The 23,753-nt window shown below is 44.2% G+C and overlaps 1 protein-coding gene across 3 annotated transcripts in view; it reads right to left on the bottom strand.

Annotated features, from left to right (window-relative positions):
* GRIP1 (glutamate receptor interacting protein 1) overlaps window positions 1-19,478 on the bottom strand; it is a 331,858-nt gene extending 312,380 nt beyond the window's left edge. The window contains exon 1 of one of the 3 annotated variants that reach the window (XM_082239511.1): window positions 18,839-19,478. In XM_082239511.1, the coding sequence (XP_082095637.1) occupies window positions 18,839-18,893 (55 nt within the window). In that variant the 5' untranslated portion in view covers window positions 18,894-19,478. The remainder of the gene's footprint in view (window positions 1-18,838) is intronic. The other 2 variants (XM_082239507.1, XM_082239515.1) reach the window with 2 other exon arrangements.
* Window positions 19,479-23,753: the final 4,275 nt, after the last annotated feature.

Here is a 23,753-nt window from a genome sequence, read left to right on the forward strand (position 1 = left end):
TCTAATCAGTACACTTTAATTATCTAGGGGTGTCAAGGAATCAAACTATCTTCCTTCCCCTCTAAGGCTTCAAACCACAGCTTTCAAACAGAACATAAATTCTGTGTGTTTTTCACCTCCCATGTGGTGCTATGTTAATGAATTACTAACACTCTTCTTGGATTAGAATCCATGAATCTATCTGAAATTATGATGCCCCACCACTGAATAATAATGACCACTAGCGGAAACAAACAAGAGCTGGAGGAAAAGAAAATTGCCAACAATAAATAATGTCATGGAGGAAGATTTGCCTCATTTGGTGACTAAAATAAATGTTAAGTTGGGTCCTTTAAAACACATATATGCGTGGTTATGCTGGCAAGAACATTATAAGGATCACACAGGCATTGAGGGGGAACGTTTACCTATTGTTAGATGTCATTGTGGTGCAACGGGTTAGTGCACCTGGCTATTAACCAGAAGGCTGACTGTTTGAGCCCACCCAGGAATGGCTGTGGGCAGGTTTCCTGCATTGCAGGGGTTCAACTAGATTGCCATAGTCTCATTGCTGAGCAACAACAGGCAGAGCTCAGTGGAATGGGAGGTCAACCCCCCAGAAGAGTCTCTGAGGTGTACTTGCCTGGAGGCAAAGTAAGCATCCGAGGTCTGGTCCAGTCCTAGGGCTGGGCAAACAGCAATCCATGTGGTCAGATGGTGCAAGGGTCAGAGAAATCGAAGATCGTGTGATCAAGACGAGCAAGGAAGGTAGGGCCAGGAACTACAAGCGTTGTTACCAGAATCTGACTGCAGCTGGAAGCTCTGCTCAAGAAAGCTGAAGCCAGCTGGTTCTCACCAGTGCCTTCTCCTCTGTGTCCTTGAAGGCTTATCTGCTGCAGGTGGAGTCAATCCCCCTCCAGGCGGCTGTTCAACAGGCAAAGCTGACTCCTGGCTCAAGACAGGCTAGCTTAGTAGGTGCAGAGCAGGTTGTGTGGCACACAGAGTTCTCCTCTAACATGTTACTGCCACTACCCACCTGCTGCCTGAGTGACCTGTCTCAACCTACCTAACGGTAGGGCCAGTTCTGTTCCTCACACACATGCCTTTATGGGTTCCAGTATCTATACTAGGATCTAGTTTTATTTCTTTCCTACTTTACTGCAGAACACTGTTTCAAATTTAATGAATCTGTCTAGGCTTCATGATTGTTAACTGCAAATTAATGACATGCCATCCTAATTAGTCTCTAATCTCAATGGGAGGAAATGTGAGCTCTGTGTGTCAGCCACAAATGTTACCCAGCCAAAAATGTTTTGCTCTTGCAGAAAAGAATGTTCCCATTCTTTCCCAACAGTAAAATTATTCTAGATGCTGTCCCTTCACAAAAACACTTCTCTGTTATAGCAATGCATTTTTCATTGAAATTGTGTCCAGCTGGAAACATATAGTAAAATGGTCATTGCCAATATAGCTTTAGAAACAAAAGCTATATTAGACAAAAGCTATTACAGTGGTACCTCTGGTTGCGAACTTAATTCGTTCTGGAGGTCTGTTCTTAACCTGAGGTACCACTTTAGCTAATGGGGACTGCTGCCGCACCGCCGCCACACGGTTTCTGTTCTCATCCTGAGGTAAAGTTCTTAACCCGAGGTACTACTTCCGGGTTAGCAGAGTCTGTAACCCACAGTATTTGTAACCCAAGGTGTTTGTAACCCGAGGTACCACTGTATATAAATACATCTCCAGAAATTCAGTTGAATATTTACAAATTTAATGACAGATCTGCACATCTATCAGAGTCTAGTTTTCTCACATGCAGGCACATATATGTCAGGTTTAATTGCAACAATTTCCTGCAACACGTCAACAGGTACCACAACAAAAACCACCACCACCAAATAGTTTCTAGAAATCACTGCAATGAGCTTTTGCACAAATGGGAAATTTGTGGGGGTTACAGGGATACCCATCTATGCAGAGACAAAGAACCCACGGCTCAAAAAGCGAATGTTGAAATCTACCCTGATTCTAGAAATATAAAGAAGTACGCAGAAGAAAGGCAAGTGGATTGCTTTATATTATATTTCTGATACCTGTTATGAGATACCAATTTTATCTTCCTTTTGTGATAAAGTAAATTGGGTCTTTGTTTTATTGTTGGTTGTTTTAATATTGCAGCTACCAGCCTTTGGATTTATATGAAGGGTGGGATATAAACATAACTATATAGCTTTTTTTAAAGGTCCATTTGAGAACAGATTTCACAGAGCACTCTTAAGAAGGGTAACTTAGGAGAGAGCGCAAAATGGTAGGTCGTTCACCACTTCCAAAGGCCTGCTGACTCCCAGCCAGGAGGCAGTAGGAGGGTTATTATTTTTCTTCCAGTTTGCCCTTGCAGATCTCCATTTAGTAAAATTTAACACACACACACACACAAAACCAAATGAGGGAATTTCAACTACATAAACCTCAAACTGGAATAGCTAATGGCACCAATACAGAGAGCTCTTGAAGAAAGAGTGGATCCAATGCAAACTCTGTCCTCCCTCTTTTTGTCCATTTCAGGCTAATGTCTATGTGGATAACAATGGCCTTTTCAGCAGATGTCTTCCCATCCCACTGATGAAGCTGCTCTCTGCCAGGAGAGACACGTCTGCCTCATCCTAACCTCCTCCAGAATCCAGATCTAGACATTAGAACTGCTCTGAATACAACACCATTCCAATTGCTACCAATATACCGTAATTCTACTGCCACAAAATGCAGATACTGAGGTACTTTTGTTAGCATATTACTGTTCTTATGCAACCATCTCTTGCAAATGCACAAAGACCATCATCTAGGGCACACACCAACAAGAAGAGTAAAATATTCTTTTAGACTGATATGGACTTTAAGAAAATGTAGAAGGAATGGGGAGGTAGGGATAGTAAAGGGAAAATGACAATGACAATATGAAAGGATAAAGTAGGCAGAGAGATGGATCTGTGAAAAGGGTAGGAACGCTAACTGCTCAACTATTCATTTTTTTTGTAATGGTGAAGATAGGGCTCATTTTCATCTGGATATTGTTCAACTCCTTACTTCTTCTTATGCATGAAAAGCCATAAAAAAGACAAGGGGAAATTTGCACTAAACGGCTTCAAACAGTGAATAGGAAAGGCCGTTTACTGGGGGGGGGGCGTCAATGCAAAATTAACCTTAACCGAATCCTCTTTTGTGCATTGTGCCACCTTTCCAAATAAAATTATTTATTTTATTTGCGACTCCAAATAGTTCATGTGAGGATAGCCAATGTAAGGACCATGTAAGTAAAATATAAGGGTGCGCATTTCAAATTTGCATCTCTTGTGCAGCTTGCTCTTAAAATGTCATTCCTTGAGTTTAAAACTCAAGGTGCTGGCTCTGACCTATAATGCCCTTGGTGGCTTGTGACCAGAGTACCTGAAGTATGGGATACCCTTACATTAATGTGCTCAACTATTAATATATTTTTCAGAGGGCTCCCACCTCCTGAGGTGAGATGGTTGGCAATGAGGGACAGAGCCTTTTTCAGTCACAGTAACATACCTGTGGAATTCTCTCCCCCTGTCAAATTGCCAGCATCTTCTTTGATGACTTTCAAGCACAAACTTAAGACACTATTCTGTTTATACAGGCTTTTGATTGGTCTTATTCACTTTTTTCTGCTGATCTGTTAAAAAATGGCTTTGGAGCTCTTTAAAAACTACTTTTGAATGTTCAAGATTTATTTATTTTTTGTCTTTGCTGCTCTGTTGATTTTTCATATTAGCTTTTTGTTTGGTTTGCTACTTTGTGTGGCTGGTTTTAATTATGTTGTAAGCCATCTTGGAAATTAGAGCTGAGAAGCTGAGAAGCAAGGTATAAATAATTCAAATAATTATATATAAAAAAAGACGACTTCAGTCACTTTTACCATGCACCTACTAGGAAGCTGTGACCCAGATAGCAGTCTGGTACATTTCCCGAACCTCTGGTTATTTAGTGCTAGAGAAGCAAATTTTAGTTACTAGTTCCAAATTGTAGCCTATTTATAAAAAGAGGTTCAAATAAATCAGGCAGCCTATAGTAAGTTCTTCCTGAGGAGAACAAGACACTGATACAGTATACAGTGGTACCTCAGGTTAAGTACTTAATTCGTTCCGAGGTCCATTCTTAAACTGAAACTGTTCTTAACCTGAAGCACCACTTTAGCTAATGACGCCTCCTGCTGCTGCCACACCGCCGGAGCACGATTTCTGTTCTCATCCTGAAGCAAAGTTCTTAACCTGAGGTACTATTTCTGGGTTAGCAGAGTTGTAACCTGAAGCGTATGTAACCTGAAGCATATGTAACCCGGGGTACCACTGTAGAGTAATCTGGGAAAAACACAAGGGAAGCATGCAGATTTGGAACAAGACATCACCAATATGCTGGTTACACCCAACTCTAATTTCTCCTTCTCATCTGAATCTGATAAAACCATGCAGGTGAAGTATCTGGAGGCAGTAAAGGCATGGAACAGAGCCAATAAACTGAAGCTGAATCCCAACAAAACAGAAATGTTGTGGGTGGGCAGTTTCCAGGTCCAAGAATTAAAGGTGGTACAGTGGAACCTCAGTTGTTGAACGCTTCAGAACCCAAATGCCAACAACCCAGAAGTGAATGCTTCTGTTTTCAAACGATTTTCAGAAGACGAGTGGCTTCCATGACACGTTTTTCAATTTTCATCATTCATTTTGTCAACAGCCCTTTGATTTTCAGTTTTCAAATGTTTCGGAAATCAAAAAGACTTCCGAAAAGGATTATGTTCGAAAACCAAGGTTCTACTGTAGCCTGTTTTGGACGGGGTTGTTGTTGTTGTTGTTTAATCGTTTAGTCGTGTCCGACTCTTCGTGACCCCATGGACCAGAGCACGCCAGGCACTCCTGTCTTCCACTGCCTCCCACAGTTTGGTCAAACTCATGCTGGTAGCTTCGAGAACACTGTCCAACCATCTCATCCTCCGTCTCCTTGTGCCCTCAATCTTTTCCAACATCAGGGGCTTTTCCAGGGAGTCTTCTCTTCTCATGAGGTAGCCCAAGTATTGGAGCCTCAGCTTCACGATCTGTCCTTCCAATGAGCACTCAGGGCTGATTTCCTTAAGAATGGATCAGTTTGATCCTCTTGCAGTCCATGGGACTCTCAAGAGTCTCCTCCAGCACCATAATTCAAAAAGGTTGCACTCCCCCAAAGGACCAGCTTTGTAGTCTGAGGATACTTCTTGATTACATGCTCAGGTTCTTTTGGTGACATGGTGTGCATATTTTCAGCTTAAGGTAGTTCACCAGCTACTTCCATTCCACACACACACAGCTTTACTGTGGTTCATAGACCCAAAATTCCTGGACAGGGACTGCCTGCTGTAGTAATCATATGCCATTTTAAAATGGAGGTTGGGCAGGGGGATTATTGGGTTGTTGTTTTAATTTTGATTATATATTTTGTGGTTTTATATTTTGATTTTGTTCTGTGAACCGCCCTGAGATCTCCAGGTATTGGGTGGTATATAAATTCAATAACAATAACTAATCATCATCATCCCACATGATAGACTACTGCAACGTGCTCTACATGGGGCTGCTCCTGGAGACAATTCAGATGTTGGAACTTATGCAAAATGCAACCGCCAGAGTTTTGATGGGTCTGACAGCTAAAGACTGTAGAACACTGGGGCTCAAGGACCTATACTTCTGCCTTTTGCTACTGTTGTCCTCTTATTTGAAATCTGCTAGGGACACCCTTGATACATTTTCACTACATAGTGGATATTGAAGATCTGGCACTCTCCAAAGGTGCTTCCCAACATCACCTTCCTGATTTTGAAATGCACTCCCCCTGCCTCCCCCCCCCCCAGATCCTGTTGGCACAGTGTTTATTTTTAAGTGCCAGCTTAAAAAACTGTCTTTTTTTAGCAGGCCTCTAAATCCTAAGATTTGGCCTCTACAGTAATATATGGACAGATGAACTATGTTTATTTGTGTTTTACTGTTGTAACCTGCCCTCAGGTCTTGGATGAAGGGCAGGATACTACAAAAAAGAATGTAGCTGGAACTCCATAGTAGAAAGATTTATTCATTTCGAACTCACTGTTCTATACTCAGGAAGGCTTGTGGAATTCTTTTAAGAATATTTTAATGTAAAATCAAAAACAGATAGTGTGAGGATTATCTCCTGATTACCTTTGAACACCAACACCTTCCCAAAGGAAAGCATCTTACATCCTCTCAGATGTAAACAAGCAATCAGTGCTAACAGCTTAAGCTAATAAATATTTCCTCTCAACTCCACCTCTTTTTATGACTCAGCAGACAAGTTTCCAGAGGCTACAGTAACACCAGGATGATCTCTCCATGCTAAAAGACAAGGAGAAGGTAAAAAAAAAAGATGTGAACATAGCAGGCAGCTGGTTTTGCTGCCTTCAGTGACTGTACATAAAATCTCTTCATAACAGGAAGGAAGTTTTTAAAAATTCTCTCATTCAAGATCCTCATCTGTTGCAAATTCAGGGTGGCTTTCAATACAGTCATCTTCTACCTTGTATTTTTCACAGTCACTTTAGGCTGGAAATAAATGCTAAACTTGGTTATGTGAACTAGTGCGACACACTGTCAGCTACCAACCTACTTTGCTCCTAGAAAGCTTTAGTTCTTCCTTCTGTTTTAGGGACAGGTGCATTAGCAGCAAACAATTCACAAGATCTGAGGAAGGGGTTATGTACCCCTTAGTGTCCTTGTGCAGCAAGTAAATCAAGTCCTAAGGGTCTGCTGGGACATGAATATCAAAAGGTGCACAATTTTTCACTGTATTATGGACTGTGGCACAAAAAAAATATTTTATTATTGCATATGGTGTTGTATGCTATACTAAGGGGCTGTTTGCACATAGAAGTGAGCAGGGAGGGGGAAAATGCAGAGAGACCAGAAGTGCTTTGCAGGCTTCCCTGATTCTTGCCCAACATCTCCTCCCACTGTTTAATCCTGAACAACAGACCAGGATTTTTCTTACCCTGTATTTTCTGCATATGCAAAGTGGATGTCAAAAGATATCCATATTCGTTATGGTTGGTTTTTTTTTTAAGGGATCAAATTTTAAGTTTAAAAAGCCCCTGATGCAACAAATACTTGATGCAAATCAGGACTGAAGGAAGAGAATCCTGTTAATTGACTGATATTAATAGAAGTGAGCATTATAAATATGTAAACAAAGCAGAGTGCATTGTATTACAGCTACAATCATGTAATCCCTAATGATCTATTATGGAAATGACAGAACTGTTTCCAAAGCAATACCAAAAATTTAAAAAAAACCATTTTCAATAGTTCACACAGGGCACTAAACCTTAAAAAAGTTTGACATTATACTTTCTTGTCAACATATGGAGAGTGTGCACCAATTAAAATTAAATTTAATGTGCGCATTCCAGTGTATCACATCTACAACACAGAATAGGTGAAATGTCACATATCGCTGACCATAGAACAGATGCAATAAATAAAACAAACATATTTTGATGGGAAAGCATCTTTTGCTAATTGTAGCCTTAAACAGGTTTTCAAAAATCAGTTTGGGATGTGTCCCCACATGCCGGCAGGTTTCCCTTCTGTCAGCCGACTGCCACAGACACATCAGGAGAAAGATGCAGGGGAGGAGAAGATGGAAACAAACAAAAGGGAAGGAGGATGGGGAAAGGCAGAGCAATGAAGAGGCAAGCAGCCCAATAGGGTGGGAAAAGCCCTTGATGGAAGGAAGAGCCCCTCCCCCCCTCTAATTCGGAATATGCTTCAGGCAGCTTAGGAATTGCAAGATCATTTTCAGTCTGCTTGTGAAGTGGCACGCCTGTGTTTTTGAGTGAGGATTTTCTCTCCCAGAGGACAAGCTGCAGAAGCACAGAAGGCAAAGGAAAGCTGTGCTGGTATAGATGTCTTCCCTTTTCAGACTTTCCAATGGAGGAGTCACAGGTGTCATATGTGCATGAGGTAGCAAGTAAGGCAGAAATGTGAAGCCACAGGAAGGAGGCTTAGAAAATTTGAGAACACCTGCTCTTTTCTGTTGCTTTTTCCACAAAACATTAAGAATTCAGATTATTGTGTATGCACACTGCAACTACATGACTAATGGAGTATATAAATAAACAGCTACAGGGAGAGATAAACAGTTGTCTGCATCAGAATCCAGAGACACAGAATCAACAGTATTTCGTACAGTATTGTGAGCGGGCACCCTTTTTTTGGTACAAGTCATGAACGTAGGAGTGGCTACATTGTTCTCAGTCAAAAGTGGCGAGAGCATTCCCTCTCCCTTGGTTCTCAAATGGCTCAGTTGTCAAACAAAATGGCTCCCAAACACCGCAAACCCAGGGGTAAGTGTTCCGGTTTGCAAATGTTTTTTGGAAGCTTGAACATCTGACGTGGCTTCCGCTTGAGTGCAGGAAGCTCCTGCAGCCAATCGGAAGCCGCACCTTGGTTTTCAAATGGTTTCGGGAGTTGAACAGACTGGTGGTGCTGGTGTCAACCTCTCTTAATGTATCAATTCAACAGTGTCCCTCGTTGACCACCCCTAATTTTTTAGTGTTGTCCCTTTCTGATAGTCTCTTGAGAAATACTTACTATATCTGCGTGTCCGTACCTCCAGTAAAGTCTTGTGGGGAACTGAGATCATATTGGGGAAAACTTGACCAACTACTCGAAAGTATAGACTCTCTGTCACCCAACCCTCAGCTCGTCTTGGGAGGCGACTTCAGTGCCCAGATCGGCCTTGTTTCCCCACAAAATACAGTATTATCTGGACTAAACTTGGAGGACGAACCTGAAATCTGTCAGAGGGCAGCAATGGACACCACCTCTAACCGCACTGGGAAATATCTTCGTGTGAGAACCGAGGTACAACCGTAGTAGAAATTGAAACTTCATTATCACTTCATTCACTTGCCACAACAAAAAAACCCCAGAAATCATAATTGCTCCTGCTATTTTAAAAAAGAAAAGTCCTAGAGCTGCACTCTTGCTCTTTCCACACACACCACATTACTGTCAGATCCATAAGCTGGTTTCCTGAAAGGAAAACTTCTGTTGATTCTGGTTTATGCATGCTTAAAAATATTATCTATATTAAAACACTCAAAAAGCACACGTTTTAGATTGCCCCACTCTGATTCATCTCTGCAAAACTTACACACTACAAAAATGGGGCACGACATATTTGGATACTGCAAATATTCTATGGAGTCTGATAGTCTACTCTGACCAGATGAACATTATCTCATGGATTCTTATCTCACATTTCCCATAATTAAAGTCAGTTAGCTTCTTCTTGCACAGAGATCAACTGGGCTTTGGACCATAAAATCTATGTACAGTGTTAGATGCACTCATGACAACTGAACAGTACTCTTAATCCTGTCAAATTAATAATATAAAGTATTTTCAAATTGCACATAGGTTTAAATCTCTACATGATTTAACTGTTTTGCTGATTGCTGTTGCAAGACAAATGACAATTTGAAATTTAAGTACCTATAATTAAGATGGAAGGACCTCTGTTAAAAGATAAGAAAGTTGCATCCAATATTCCATCTATATATCTTTATGTGCTGTACATATTCTTACTGGACAAAGATGCATCTCATACCACATTGCTTAAATTTCAATGTTTGTTATTCACCAAGTATTCTTTATGTCTCATTCCTAAATTTATTCTATTAAAATCAAAAGTGCTGCTTCAGCTGCTTGCAGTTGCAGTGAGCAAGAATTTTATTGTCTGACTCACTCCTTAGAATAGGAATCATTTTGGTCTTCAGAAAAAGGTTCGCAAGATGCTGGGGGTGTATATTCATTCCTATCAGTTCTTTCTGGCTGGTGAAATAAATAAAAACAAATGGATAAAACACAAGGCTAAAGAAAACGCTCACCCGTGATGTGGCTTTCTGCTCTGAAAATTTAAATGCGAAATCTAACAAAATACTGTATGTTAAAGTCCTTGTCACAAGTCTTCTGGTTTTCCTTTGATTTATATTGTCATCAGCTGAGTGGCTGTTTGTAGTTAGGGGCAGGGGAAGATAAACCAAACATAAGCCTTTTTCCATCAGGAGTGCTCTGATGGTGTTTCCTGCTTGGCAGGGGGTTGGACTCGATGGCCCTTGTGGTCTCTTCCAACTCTATGATTCTATGATTCCTATTACCTGCTTGTTTATCCTTTCAAGAGGGCAGTAATATGAAGGCCTGTACAGTGGTGCCTCGGAAGTCGAATGGAATCTGTTCCGGAAGTCCGTTTGACTTCCAAAACGTTCAGAAACCAAGGCATCGCTTCCAATTGGCTGCAGTAAGCTCCTGCAGCCAATTGGAAGCCGCATGAGCTGCGTCAGAACTTCGGGTTCCAAAGAATGTTGGCAAACCAGAACATTCACTTCTGGGTTTGAGGTGTTCGGGAACCAAAATGTTTGAGTTGCAAGGCATTCATCAACCAAGGTATAGATGTAATTACTTACATACATCCCCTGAGCTGAAACACCAACAGTAAGAAAGGCCCACATAAATCTGCCAGGATGCTCTTGACTTTAAACAAATGGGTTTCAGATCACAATTGAAAATAACGGACCTCGGAATTAGAAATTATTTACATTTCTTAGAATGTAGGTAGTACTGTCAAAATGAATGATAAACATATTACTTCCCATCTGATGCTGAATTGTGTGCTCACAAATATTCCCTGTGCTCTTCAGTGAAGTTTAGCAGTCATTTTGTTAACTTGGTTTTCACTGCAAGTATATATTGATATATACAAGGGGATTGTGACTGATGTTGCATGTTGGAAGTCTTGTAATGGAATAAAGGGCTAGAGTTGGCCCATGAACAGCAGCTGGTCCTCTAGCAGCATATTCAATTAAGGCACTATATGTCATTATGGCCTGCTCATTTGTCAACAGCAGGAGAGTGGGGGTTGGCGGGAATGAACAGCTCACGTGTGTTTTCAAATATGTAATAAACATGTACACAATGAAGCAATCTCCTAATATCAAAACAGTATAAAGCTGCTTAATAATTACTCGTGTGGGGTGGTTACCACTTCCACATGGAAATGTGGAACAGCTACAGGGAATAATGGATTATACAGTTACTCCCAAACTGGCCTAGCAAGGTAACCATGTACTCCACAAAACAAAGATGCAAATGGTGCAACATGGCACCTATCACACAGAAGACATACCACATCCCAACAGCAATACCTGTATATGAACTTGACTGGTTTTTTGGCAGGGTGTCAAAATGGTCTTTTTAGTGCTTTATTTTAGTTATATTTCTAGAATTTGTCTCAATGTGTTGACTTGGTTCTGCAAATAAACAAATAAATTTGTGCTCTTTCTCTCTCCGCCTTCATCCATTTCTCACAATTTTTATTTTATCCTCCACTCTTCCCTGGAGGATATTACCTTCACATCAAGTGCTGTCATCCAGTGGGGAAAGAGGCAGGGGTGTGACTCCTGCTATTAGTGTGCGAGCTTTTATTTTGTGCAAGTGTGAGAAAATAAGGTAAATAGAATTTAACCTTTCTTTGTGATAAATGTGAGGATAAATAAAACATCCTTAATACATTTTTTTAAAGTACAATATGGGCACACTGGGGTTTCCTCAACCTTCAAATATAATGGTATGTAAAGCACTCATAAGCAAGAAGCCACCATTGCTAGACAATTTGTGTACAGGTTCAGAACCTTTGGGAGAAGGGCATCATCTCTCAGGACAGCAACTGTTGTGAATGATAACAGGGTTACAGGAGCTGCTAGAAAGTTGAACAGCCCATTCCAATGTAGAGCTGAACACGCCTAAGCCCATTGAAATAATGGGTTTAGGTGCATCTAATTTTAAATAGTATCAGGCTGCACATGGCTTAGCAATTGTAGCAGCTGGTAAGTTAGGAAAAGCTAAATCATAAAATAGTATTTAAAACCACAGAGCTATAGAAGTAATTTAAACTTCACATGTAACTTTTAAAAATGGTCGTCACCCTAATTCTAAGCTCTGCATTTGTGATGCCGTCCTAATTCCAAACCATAAACAAGACTTATTGTTCGTTCCACTCCTGTCAAAAATGATCAGCTGTAAAGCTGACACAGGAAACCCATAAAATGATTTCATTTAACTTGATTGGAAGGAATACTGAAGAATGTCAACCCAAAAATGCTTTCTTTCCTTCTTCTTCCTTTCATATGTCACCTCAAAAGTGTTTTAGGTGGCTTATAAATGGATTTGCTTTAGCAGCTTAAGCAGAAATCTGGAGGAAAATATGCCCTGAATTTTAATGATACATCATATTACATTGGTTGGTTTTTACATGCCATTTCTGAAGTGACAGGTTTTACTTCAGTAGCTATATTACAATGTCATTAATCAACAGAGACCACAACTCAAATCTTTTACAAAAAACCCCAACAACACCACATAATCACTTGTGTAATCTTGACTGTGCAAAGTAAAAAAGGCGAAAACAATTTCCAACTTTTTTAAAACATAGAATTAAAATGATGGAAACAGCAGTTATCCAATGCACACATAAAAGTTTAACATATCAGCTGCCTGATCTAGGGTTTGAGATCCTAAGCCAGGAACTATCAATTTGCATAGGCGCCGACTCCATGGGGCTTGAGGGGGCCCGAGCCCCCTCAAAACTTCGTTTGGGGGGGCTATGCCCCCCCAATAATCTCGGACGCCCCTCCAGCAGAGCGCCATCGCTGCCCCTCCCCCAGCCCAAAATGCACAGGGTCGGGATGCATGCCTCCTGCCCTCCCTCCCGAGCAAAAGCTCCACCCAATTTCCGCTCCGGAGCTGATTAATAGGCGCAGCACGCTCTCCCCTATTTGCTCACGAGGAGGCGGCGCCACTTTATTTGCATATTCACGAGCTTATTTATTATTCATGAGCTTTCCCGGGCCCCCCCAATATTTTTTATAAGTCCGCGTCCCTGCCAATTTGACACCCATGGGTGCACATGCACCAGCAGAGCCCTTTGTGGTGCCCCACAGTCTATTCTCCCTACACTATTAAGAATGAAAAGTGCATTTTATTGTAGCCAATTGTGTGCTTGGTTGCAGGATTGTGTGTGTGATGCCCATGACATCTCCGCTTTGCAAATGTGCCCACAGTCCCAAATCTCTGTCCTAAGCATTACTTTGAGAGGGATCCCACTGAAGTCAGCAACACTTTGGACAATTCACTTATATAGTGGTACCTCTGGTTAAGAACTTACCGTATTTTTGCACCATAACACTCATTTTTTCCTCCTAGAAAGTAAGGGGAAATGTCTGTGCGTGTTATGGAGCGAATGCCTACGGGTGGCGGGGGGGATCTGCTGCAGTCGTGAGCAGAGGATCAATGGTTCCCCTTCCTTCCCTCCTCCATGGCTCGCTTTGAAACAGCAAAGGGGGAGAAGAGCCGCTGAGTGGGGAGGAGAGAGGGACAGAGAGCCTGGTTACAAAGCATGGATCCACATGAATCCTCAGGATTTTTGCACTGGGTCACCCCAAATTCACCACCAGATCACATAGCATGTCCATGGCTACATCTTGCACCAAAAAAATCACGCATCCACTGTTGCCTGGGGTCGCAGTGGTGCAAAAACGTGGTTACAAAGCATGGATCCACATGGATCCTCAGGATTTTTGCATTGGGCTACTCCAAACTCACTGTCAGATCACATGTCTGTGGCCACAGCATGAACCACAAAAATCATACATCCACTGTTTCGTTTAGAATATTTTTTTCTTGTTTCCCCCCCTAAAAACTACGTGCGTGTTATGGTCTGGGGCGTGTTATAGAGCGAAAAATATGGTAATTCGTTCCGGAGGACCATTCTTAACCTGAAACTGTTCTTAACCTGAAGCACCACTTTAGCTAATGGGGCCTCCCACTGCCGCCATGCGATTTCTGTTCTCATCCTGAGGTAAAGTTCTTAACCCGAGGTACTACTTCCGGGTTAGCGGAGTCTGTAACCTGAAGCGTTTGTAACACAAAGTGTTTGTAACCTGAGGTACCACTGTATAGGAATTCATATGCAGAACAGCCACACGGTTAGTTTCTACTACGAAGGTGCTTCCTATGCATTTTAGCAGATTTCTACCAATTGCTTACTACAATTTTCTTACAGGGGATAGCATCGCCAAATGATTTAGGTGGGTTTTCAAACCAGCACTCCCCCTGCCCTGTTAAAAGCAGCTTTCTGGGCAGTCAATATTAATGGCATTGAGTGACCCTCATAGGTGCCGTCTCCCTGGGGCCATGGGTGCCCACAAAATTCCCCATGAAGGGGCCAGGCACCCACAAATTTCAGTGCCAGGGCCATGCACGCTGCATGGCAGCCACAGCCCTGGGCACCCACAGTCGCTGGGCCAAGCTGGCACTCCCTGAGCCAGTCACTATCTCTCAATCTAACCTACCTAATGGGCTTGTTCTCAGGGTAAAAGGAGGTTGGGGAGAACTGTGCACTCCAGCTCTCTGGAGGAAAGGTGGGGTTGCAAACATAATAAGTAATAAACTAGCTGGTTCTTGCATACCAAGACAATGGAACCTACGTACTGTCCTCATATTCTGTTAAATGAGGGGTTACTCCCTATTACAGTGGTACCTCAGTTTAAGTACTTAATTTTGTTCCGGAGGTCTGTTCTTAACCTGAAACTGTTCTTAACCTGAAGCACCATTTTAGCTAATGGGGCCTCCTGCTGCCACCGCACCGCCGGAGCACCATTGCTGTTCTCATCCTGAAGCAAAGTTCTTAACCTGAAGCACTATTTCTGGGTTAGCGGAGTCTGTAACCTGAAGCATATGTAACCCAAGGTTCCACTGTATGTAAGTTTAGGAGTTCAGATTGAAAAGGCAAGAGATGCATCGTTGGTAGGTGCAGCAGGAATCAGGTATGAGGTTGGAGACTGAAACCTGAGACAAGAATGTTGTTCTCCTACTGAATTGAGCTCCTGTACTTCTTTAGTTATAAGGGTGTTCCATTTTTTGTGGCTTATAGCGTGCATAAAGGAGAGGTATAAGTGCGTGGAAGCACATGTTAATTTTTAAAGGCAAAGAAAGAGATAAGAGGTTGCAGTTTATGAAAGAAGTGACTAAGGAGAAAAACCAATGGAATTCAAGTTGGCTGTTGAATTATTTAGGGTTCTTTTCCAGTGTGTTTTGAAGGAAAATGCAATTTGGCCACCTTCATCCAGTTGATTGAGCTGTTGAAGTGGATGTTGAAAGCCATGTTCAAATATATAAAAGGATGTCATATAGAGGAGGGAGAAAGGTTGTTTTCTGCTGCTCCAGAGAAGCGGACACGGAGCAATGGATCCAAACTACAAGAAAGAAGATTCCACCTAAACATTAGGAAGAACTTCCTGACAGTAAGAGCTGTTCGACGGTGGAATTTGCTGCCAAGGAGTGTGGTGGAGTCTCCTTCTTTGGAGGTCTTTAAGCAGAGGCTTGACAACCATATGTCAGGAGTGCTCTGATGGTGTTTCCTGCTTGGCAGGGGGTTGGACTCAATGGCCCTTGTGGTCTCTTCCAACTCTATGATTCTATGTAGATGGAAAAATCACCTCTTTTCTAGGCATGCATCTCACAAGGGCACCATATGTTAAATACCAACCTTTCTACAGTTCACCAGTATATTTATTTATTTACATCTACGGCCCACAAAATAAACACACAAAACAGGGAACACTTACTCTTTGAAAGTAAGCACAGGGGAAAAAAATGTTACCCTGATTCCTATAAATGAACTTCAGAAGAGAAATATTATCTACTAACAGCAGAGGGAGATATAAGCAAACTGGCTTTGAATCAGATTTTAACTATACAGTACTTGTAATTGCTTTCCAAGTCAGCACCACAATAAACACTAAATATGCACCTTCATTTCATTACAACACTGGCCATTTTTCCAGTGAGTTTAAAATGTTTATCTGGTGGTCTCTTTGTACCCTAATTCAACACCAATTATTTATTTTTATCACTTAATATTTTCCTTGCATCTGAAGCAAAGAGAGATAATTGAATCTGAAAAAGCACTGAAGTCTTGCTAAATTGATTAGCTAAGCTAGAGCAATATAAAATGAACTCTACTTCAGAAATTCAAAGTGCTTTTTTATTTACACCACGGAAAAAGAAAATAAGAGAGCGATAAATAATTTGTAAAAATGGGCTTGCTGAACTCTTATGAAAATAAGCTGAACAGAAATACAAATTAAATAAACAAGCATGAGAACTGTTTACAAGGCAACATCTCTACTGGTGCAGAAAAACATCAAAGCAGAAAAGACGACCAAAGGAAATTGTTCACTGCACACTACAAAAACAGGGAGAGAGAGATAAATCTAAAGGCACATTCCTGACTCTGATTTTGATGCACAGAAATTATTCTCTGGTTTTGCCATATTTGCTATGCAGAGCTTAGCTGGCGGGGGGGGGGCAGGCTTTTCCTGCATTTTAATGTTAGCTCTCTGTGTGACAATACAGGAATTTATCTACCTTTCCCCCCAGAATATGTAAGTTTATTCAAGTGTATGTTGGCTTTACAAAGGTGTTTATTATAACAGTAACAAGAGAAAACATCTAAATCGTGTGTTGCTTGAATGCTTATATTTCAATTATCAATGTAAAAAAACTAATGAGAATTGTGCACTGTACTTGAATACTATTGTCATTTACCAATGAAGATTAACGTACATCCAGGAATGTTTTATCCTCAGTCAGAGCTAAACATATCTATTTTGGAGCAGTTCAGGAAGCTTCATATTTAATATTTGTTAGCTACTCTTGTGCAAAATGAATTGTAAGTGATCTGCACCAACACACATACAAAATGAAATCAGTGGTGCAATACATTTTACCAAATCATTAGTCAAGTCTTACAAACCAAATATCTTCCCTACCATGGAAGAATGTGTGCAACTGTACATTATACTCTGCCCAGTAATCTATTTTGAAAGGCTGCAAATTCTAGCATACAACAAACTAAATCAGACCACTCACCCTCAAATATTATACACACAAATATAAGAAACACAATTTCTGGGTTAAGTGACAGAGCTAACTTCTGAATTCATTACGAAACTGCAGCTTGAATTTCTAAGGATTTGAAAAGTTACCAGAAACATCAAATCCACTGTGTTGGAACAATATTGAACAGTACCCGAAACAAGCCCACGTTAGCATGGAAAACCCTTTATTTGGTTGCTGCAAATTGACAGTCTCATCTGGATTCCACAGCTCTCAAACATTCTATAAAGTTGTTGCTCCACCTCCTCTACTCCATGTCTCAAGAACCACAAATGTATTTCTGATACCATCAACCAGGACAAGTACAAATTATAGGAGTATTTTCCAAATTCCAGACTTCCAGCAATTCTAACTTACCTTGAGGATGAGTGCTATCAGCTAATTACTTCTGAGCACTTGGTAAGCTGGTAAGCACAGGTACTGATTAGGGTTAAACATGGGATCTAAAAGCCCCATGGCCACCAGTGGAGATGAGTGGTTGCTTTGCAAACGTACCCAAGAGAAAGTGTGTGCAGAATACCATTTCTGACAAAATCTGGTGTGTTTATTTCCATAACAATGGCTTTTTAAGACAGATAAAATACAAAGCATGACAATAACAGCCTCTGCAAGCTTCCCCACAGTGTCTAATGAAAACAGTGAGCACTCAACATGAGGAAAGTTCAGAGGGGCTAAGCAGCTGAAAGCAAGAGTTTTGTCCGGTGCTGGAATATGAATACCAGACAACAATTCCCCTTATATCAGGGATATCTCTGGACCAGAAGGCTGCACTATACATGCAGAAAGTCCCTTAAAGGGGGGGGGCGCTACTGTATTACTTCACCAGCTTTCTCTGATGAAATCTGCATAACAGAGAAACCCTTAGGATCTGGACTATCTGAAATAAAAGCCATCCCTTCCTTGCCTGCTGTACAGACCTGTAAATGTCTAAAAGCATTCGCTCTAACAGAAGCAGGCAACTCTAAATGAGGGCACAGCTTCTTTCAGAAAGCCCCACGTTCGTAGTTGGCGCAGACTGACCACTCCAAGTGCCACGGAGGGAGCTTCATCCTAAAAGGAGACGGGGCATAGGGCCCACCCTCCTTTCCCTCCAGCTGGACCCTGGGCTCTATGGCTGACCCAATGCTGCGTGGCTTGCAAGGGAATGGGTCCCTTGCTAGCAGCACCTGCCACCACCCCTCCCCTCAGGCAAAACCCCAGCTCAACACTGTGGGGACATGCCCGGACTTTGCATTCCCCACTACTGTTGCCCATTCCAGCGCTCTCCTCCCCCCCCAAAAAAAACACTTGCTCTAGACCCAAAATGTCCCTGCAGAGCCACTTTTCCCCTACGGAAGAAGCCCCAGAGAGAACAGGAACTAAAACAAAAAAAAACTTCGCCAAGTCTCTCCGTTTCCCAAGGATACCGGCGGAACAAACAGAAGCCAGGCCCCATGGAGGGTCTGCCCGAAGGGGAAGCCCAGCCGCCCCCTCTTCCCTCAGCCAGGCAAAGAAAAGTTCACTCGCGGCACCACCAGGAGGAGGAGGAGGAGGAAGACGGGCCGGCCCCTCCCGCCCTCAGGTGCCGCTTTCTGACAAGACACTCCCCCCCCCCCCACCCCGCTCGCGGGGCAACATCCTTCCCGCCACCCGCTCGCCTCCCGGAGCCGAAGGCGGAGAGCACCTGAGGGAGGGAGCGGGCGGGCGGAGGGGGAAGGGTCGGCGCGCGACGCAGAGCGGGGTCTCGCCTCACTCAGCCCACCCCACTTGCCGGCCGCGGCGGCGCCTGGGTGGCGCTCACCCACCTCTCTCCTGCTCGGCTTGCAGGCACACGGGGATGGTCTTCTTCCAGCCCGGCATGGCTCCTTCAGGGCTGCGGCTGGGGCTGCGGCAGGAGTAGCAGCAGCAGCAGCAGCAGGGCGCACATTGCAGTCTGAGGCGGCGGCGGCGGCAGCAGCAGCAGCAGCGCCTCCTCTTCCTATTCCCCGAGCAGCACGCCTGGGGGGTGGAAAGCGGCGGCGGCGACGGCTCCCGAGGGCTGGGAACGGGAGCGAGGAGGAGGAGGAGGCGCCGCTGGCCGAACAGCTGCCTCCTTTTAGTTGGGGGAGCGCGCGGCGACGAGGAGGAGGAGGAGGAGGAAGCGAGGGAGGGAGGGCAAGGTGGCGGCACTGCACGCTCCGGAGCGGGGCGGAGATGGAGGAGGAGGAGGAGGAGGAGGGGGCTCTCCCCGGTTCAGCTGGGGACATACGCGCGCACAGAAGGGTGAATGGGGAGCGAATGGGGAGCGAGAGGGGGCGTCGCTCGCCTCGCCGCCGCCAGCAGGTGGGAGAGCTGGCGTTGCCGGCTGCACAATGGCGGGAGGGAGCGGGGAAGGGCGGGCGAAGGAGCGGCGGCGGCGCGCTGGGCTCCTCTCCCTGGGGCCCCACAAAGAGACTCGGTGAGGAGGGGGAGGCAGGAAGGCGGCAGGCAGGCGTCTCCCGGAGAGGGGCGCCTCGCTCCGGGGCGGGCGAGGAGGAGGAGGAGGCACACCCTGGCTGAGGGGAAGGCGAGGCGAGGCGCCGCTTCGCTCCTCTTTTTCTCCTCACGCGCAGCCGTGAGGGAAGTCGACGCTCGAGGGGCGAATGGCACCCACGGTGGGCACTCGTCGTGGTCTCGTGTGGACACTCGAAAAGGGAAAAGTTCTCTGCTTCTCCCGTCCCACCCCACCTTTAAAAGGACACCTCCTTCACCACGCCCAGCCTCGTTCCGTGAAACTTCATTCGAAGTCCTGTACTTTGAGTCTCAGCTCGAGTCTACCCCTGTTGAACTCGGCGCAGTGCAATACGGCTCGCTCCTGCTCAGGTTGTAATGGAAGCGCCGCTGCCGCCGTCGAACAAAACCAGAGGTTCCCACTGAATCTGCAGAGAATAGGAAAACGCGGCAGGATTTGTGCGCCTCGGGTCACGCGCGCTCTTTCCCCCGAACTGCCTCCCTTTTAGCACATTTTGCCCTTTGCTGAGAGGGGAAGCGATGCAAAGCCAACAAGATGCCCAAAGGAGGGGGTCAGATTGTACACTAAAAATTAGTCATAATGTATCTTGGAGGCATAGTCGGGTGGATGTTTTTTTTGTTAAATGTCAAGACAGACAAAAGACCATCTGGATTTCTTTCAGATGAAATGCAGTTTAAAAAGGGAGAAACCGAAAAGGTAACGATGATACCATAACCATGAAAATAAAGCATTGGAGAAACACTCGATAACTACATTTTGGCATAGTGTGGCCATCCAGCCGCAAAAACCATTGTGTGGCATACCTATCCAAAACACTTCTGTATGCTACATGGTTTTTCTCTCCTCCAAATCAAGTTGTAGTTGTGAGTGTGTGTTTTTTTTTTTGGGGGGGACCTCCAATGTTAGTCACCAGCAGGTTCCTATGTTCCTACTTTGGTAGCTGAGAGAAAGGGTCCCTGGTCAATATTTGTTATGGGCTGTGTGCACATTGCCCGCTTAAAATACAGCTAGGTTGTTCTTTTTCTCAACTTGGATAGAAGCTGGTTTTTGGGGTATATCCATACAGCAGTGTTTCCCAACCGGTGTTCCGCGGCACACTAGTGTGCCGTGAGACACCGGCTGGTGTGCCGTGGGAGGGAGGCGGGCGAGTCGGGCGGTGAGAGGCGGCGGCGGCGAGGATCCGCGTCGAGCCGGGGGCGGCTCCGCGGTGGTGGTGCCGAGCGGCGGGGCAGCGCGCGCAAAAGGGAGGAGCGCGAGACAGCGGAGGAGGAGGAGGCCGGCATGTCCGGGCAGCAGCAGCAACAGCAGCAGCAGCAACTCCCGGCGACGGCTCCTCCTCCGCCCGCTATCGCCGCCACCACCACAACAGCCGCCGCCGCCTCAGCTGCCGCCGTCCCTCAGTCCCTTGCTCTGTTGCCTCCTCCCACCCCGGCAAGGGGAAGGGAAAAAACGTTCACTTTCGTGCGTCCCTCCCGGCGTGACGCTGCGCGCTGACGTCACGGGGCGGGGCTTTAATGGTGGTGTGCCGCGAGATTTTTTTCCGGTAAACAGGTGTGCCGTTGCCCAAAAACGTTTGGGAAACACTGCCATACAGGATAGGTATAGATTGTGGCTAATGTGTTTACATCACATCCCAAGCCAGCAGTAGGAGCACAATGTAGAGTAAATGGAAGGGTGTGCACAGTCTCCTTGTCTATCTGTATATCTCTTGGTATATAAAGCATTAACTTGCTGTGATATTTCCTCATGGAAGCATTTACTCCAGAATAATAAAGTTTGATGCTGCTTTCAGTCCACCCATTCATCATGATAGTCATCCATTATATTCATTCTCAGGCACCAATCAATTGCCATATCCAGGTTCTATCCCTGTCTTAATAAACACTCTCTTTCTTGTTTTAGCTTCATCCGCACACACAATCAGTCCAGAACTCTGGTCAGGGTATTGCAAGGTCCCATCGGAGCAAGAAAGTCATAGCTGTTATTCTGAATGTACTCCAGAGCTATATAAAAAAAATGACTGTAATTACTTTTAAACATGAACTGACTTTTTAAGTGAATGTGCACCTTGAATGTTAAGCAGCTGGTTTGGCAACTTGGCATTCTGTAATTTGAGAATTTTTCAGTGAAATGCTTTTTTAACCCCATTACTGACTCTTTCTTATTAGTATGTGTTCATTATGGAACTAAAAGTGTAATTCTAAACATTTTTAATTCAAAAGTCCCACTATACTCTTGTGTGGTCCAAAGACACATGAAGCAGCCACCCAAAGCTAAATATATCTGGATTTGGTCAGTGCTAGAATAAGAAAGTCCATGCGATCTTCAGTTCTATGATGAAAGACAGATGAAATGTTAATAATGATAATAATAATAATGTATTATTTGTACCCCGCCCATCTGACTGGGTTTCCCCAGCCACTCTGGGCAGCTTCCAACAAAATGGTCCAGCAAACATTAAAAGCTTCCCTAAACAGGGCTGCCTTCAGATGTCTTCTAAAAGTCTGGAAGTGGTTCTCTTTGACATCTGGTGGGAGGGCTTTCCACAGGGCGGGTACCACTACTGAGAAGGCCCTCTGCCTGGTTCCCTGTAACTTGGCTTCTCGCAACGAGGGAACCGCCAGAAGGCCCTCAGCACTGGACCTCAGTGTCCAGGTAGAACGATGGGGGTGGAAACACTCCTTCAGGTATACTGGACCAATGCCATTTAGGGCTTTAAAGGTCAGCACCAACACACTTTGAATTGTGCCCAGAAACGTACTGGGAGCCAATGTTGGTCTTTCAAGACTGGTGTTATGTGGTCTCGGCAGCTGCTCCCAGTCACCAGTCTAGCTGCTGCATTCTGGATTAGTTGTAGTTTCCGGGGCACCTTCAAAGGTAGCCCCACATAGAGCGCATTGCAGTAGTCCAAACGAGATAACTAGAGCATGTACCACTCTGGCGAGACAATCCGCGGGCAGATAGGGTCTCAGCCTGCGTACCAGATGGAGCTGGTAAACAGCTGCCCTGGACACAGAATTGACCTGTACCTCCATGGACAGCTGTGAGTCCAAAATGACTCCCAGGCTGCGCACCTGGTCCTTCAGGGGCACAGTTACCCCATTCAGGACCAGGGAGTCCTCCACACCTGCCCACCTCCTGTCCCCCCAAAACAGTACTTCTGTCTTGTCAGGATTCAACCTCAATCTGTTAGCCACCATCCATCCTCCAACCACCTCCAGATACTCACACAGGACCTTCACCGCCTTCACTGGTTCTGATTTGAAAGAGAGGTCGAGCTGGGTATCATCCACATACTGATGAAACCCAGCCCAAACCCCCTGATGATCTCTCCCAGCGGCTGCATGTAGATGTTAAAAAGCATGGGGGAGAGGGCAGAACCCTGAGGCACCCCACAAGTGAGAGGCCAGAACACTCATCCCCCACACCACTTTCTGAACACGACCCAGGAGGAAGGGGAGGAACCACTGTATGACAGTGCCCCCAGCTCCCAGCCCCTCAAGATGGTCCAGAAGGATGTTATGGTTGATGGTATAAAACGCCGCTGAGAGATCCAGCAGAAGTAGGAAACAGCTCTCACCTTTGTCCCTAGCCTGCCGGAGATTATCAACCAGTCCAACCAAAGCAGTTTCAGTCCCATGGTGAGGCCTGAATCCCGACTGGAAGGGATCTTCTTCCATGCGTGCCTTCAGTTGTTCAGCAACCACTCACTTAGTCACCTTGCCCAATAATGGAAGATTTGAGACTAAATGTGCTATAATTTCAGCCTGACATCAGTAACTTGAAACCAGAACAATTTAGATGACAATTGTCACTTGGACTGAAAACTTATGTTTAGCTGACAATCTCCAGTAATTAGTGCAACAACACATGATCATGTTTAGGTGGAGAGAAAAGAGTTGAGGAAATTGCCCATTTTTCATATTTATGTATGTGCATATGAATGCTTTATCATACAACCTAAATCCCAGTCTACCACATCCACATGGTTAAGCCAGTAAAATATTAAAATAGTGACTTGGTTTTGAGAGAGAATATGATGAAAATGATGTATAGATGGTATATTACACCAGTGAAATTAGCCAAAATGTATAAGACAAATAATAAATGTTGGAATTGTAAAGAAAAAGAAGGAATATTTTATCATATGTGGTGGGAATGTAAAAAAGTAAAGAACTTCTGGGAAATGATATATAATGAGATGAAAAAGATGTTGAAATATACATTCT

The sequence above is a fragment of the Podarcis vaucheri genome (genome assembly GCF_965113315.1).
Source record: "Podarcis vaucheri genome assembly, chromosome: 10".
In the NCBI taxonomy this organism is placed as follows: domain Eukaryota; kingdom Metazoa; phylum Chordata; class Lepidosauria; order Squamata; family Lacertidae; genus Podarcis; species Podarcis vaucheri.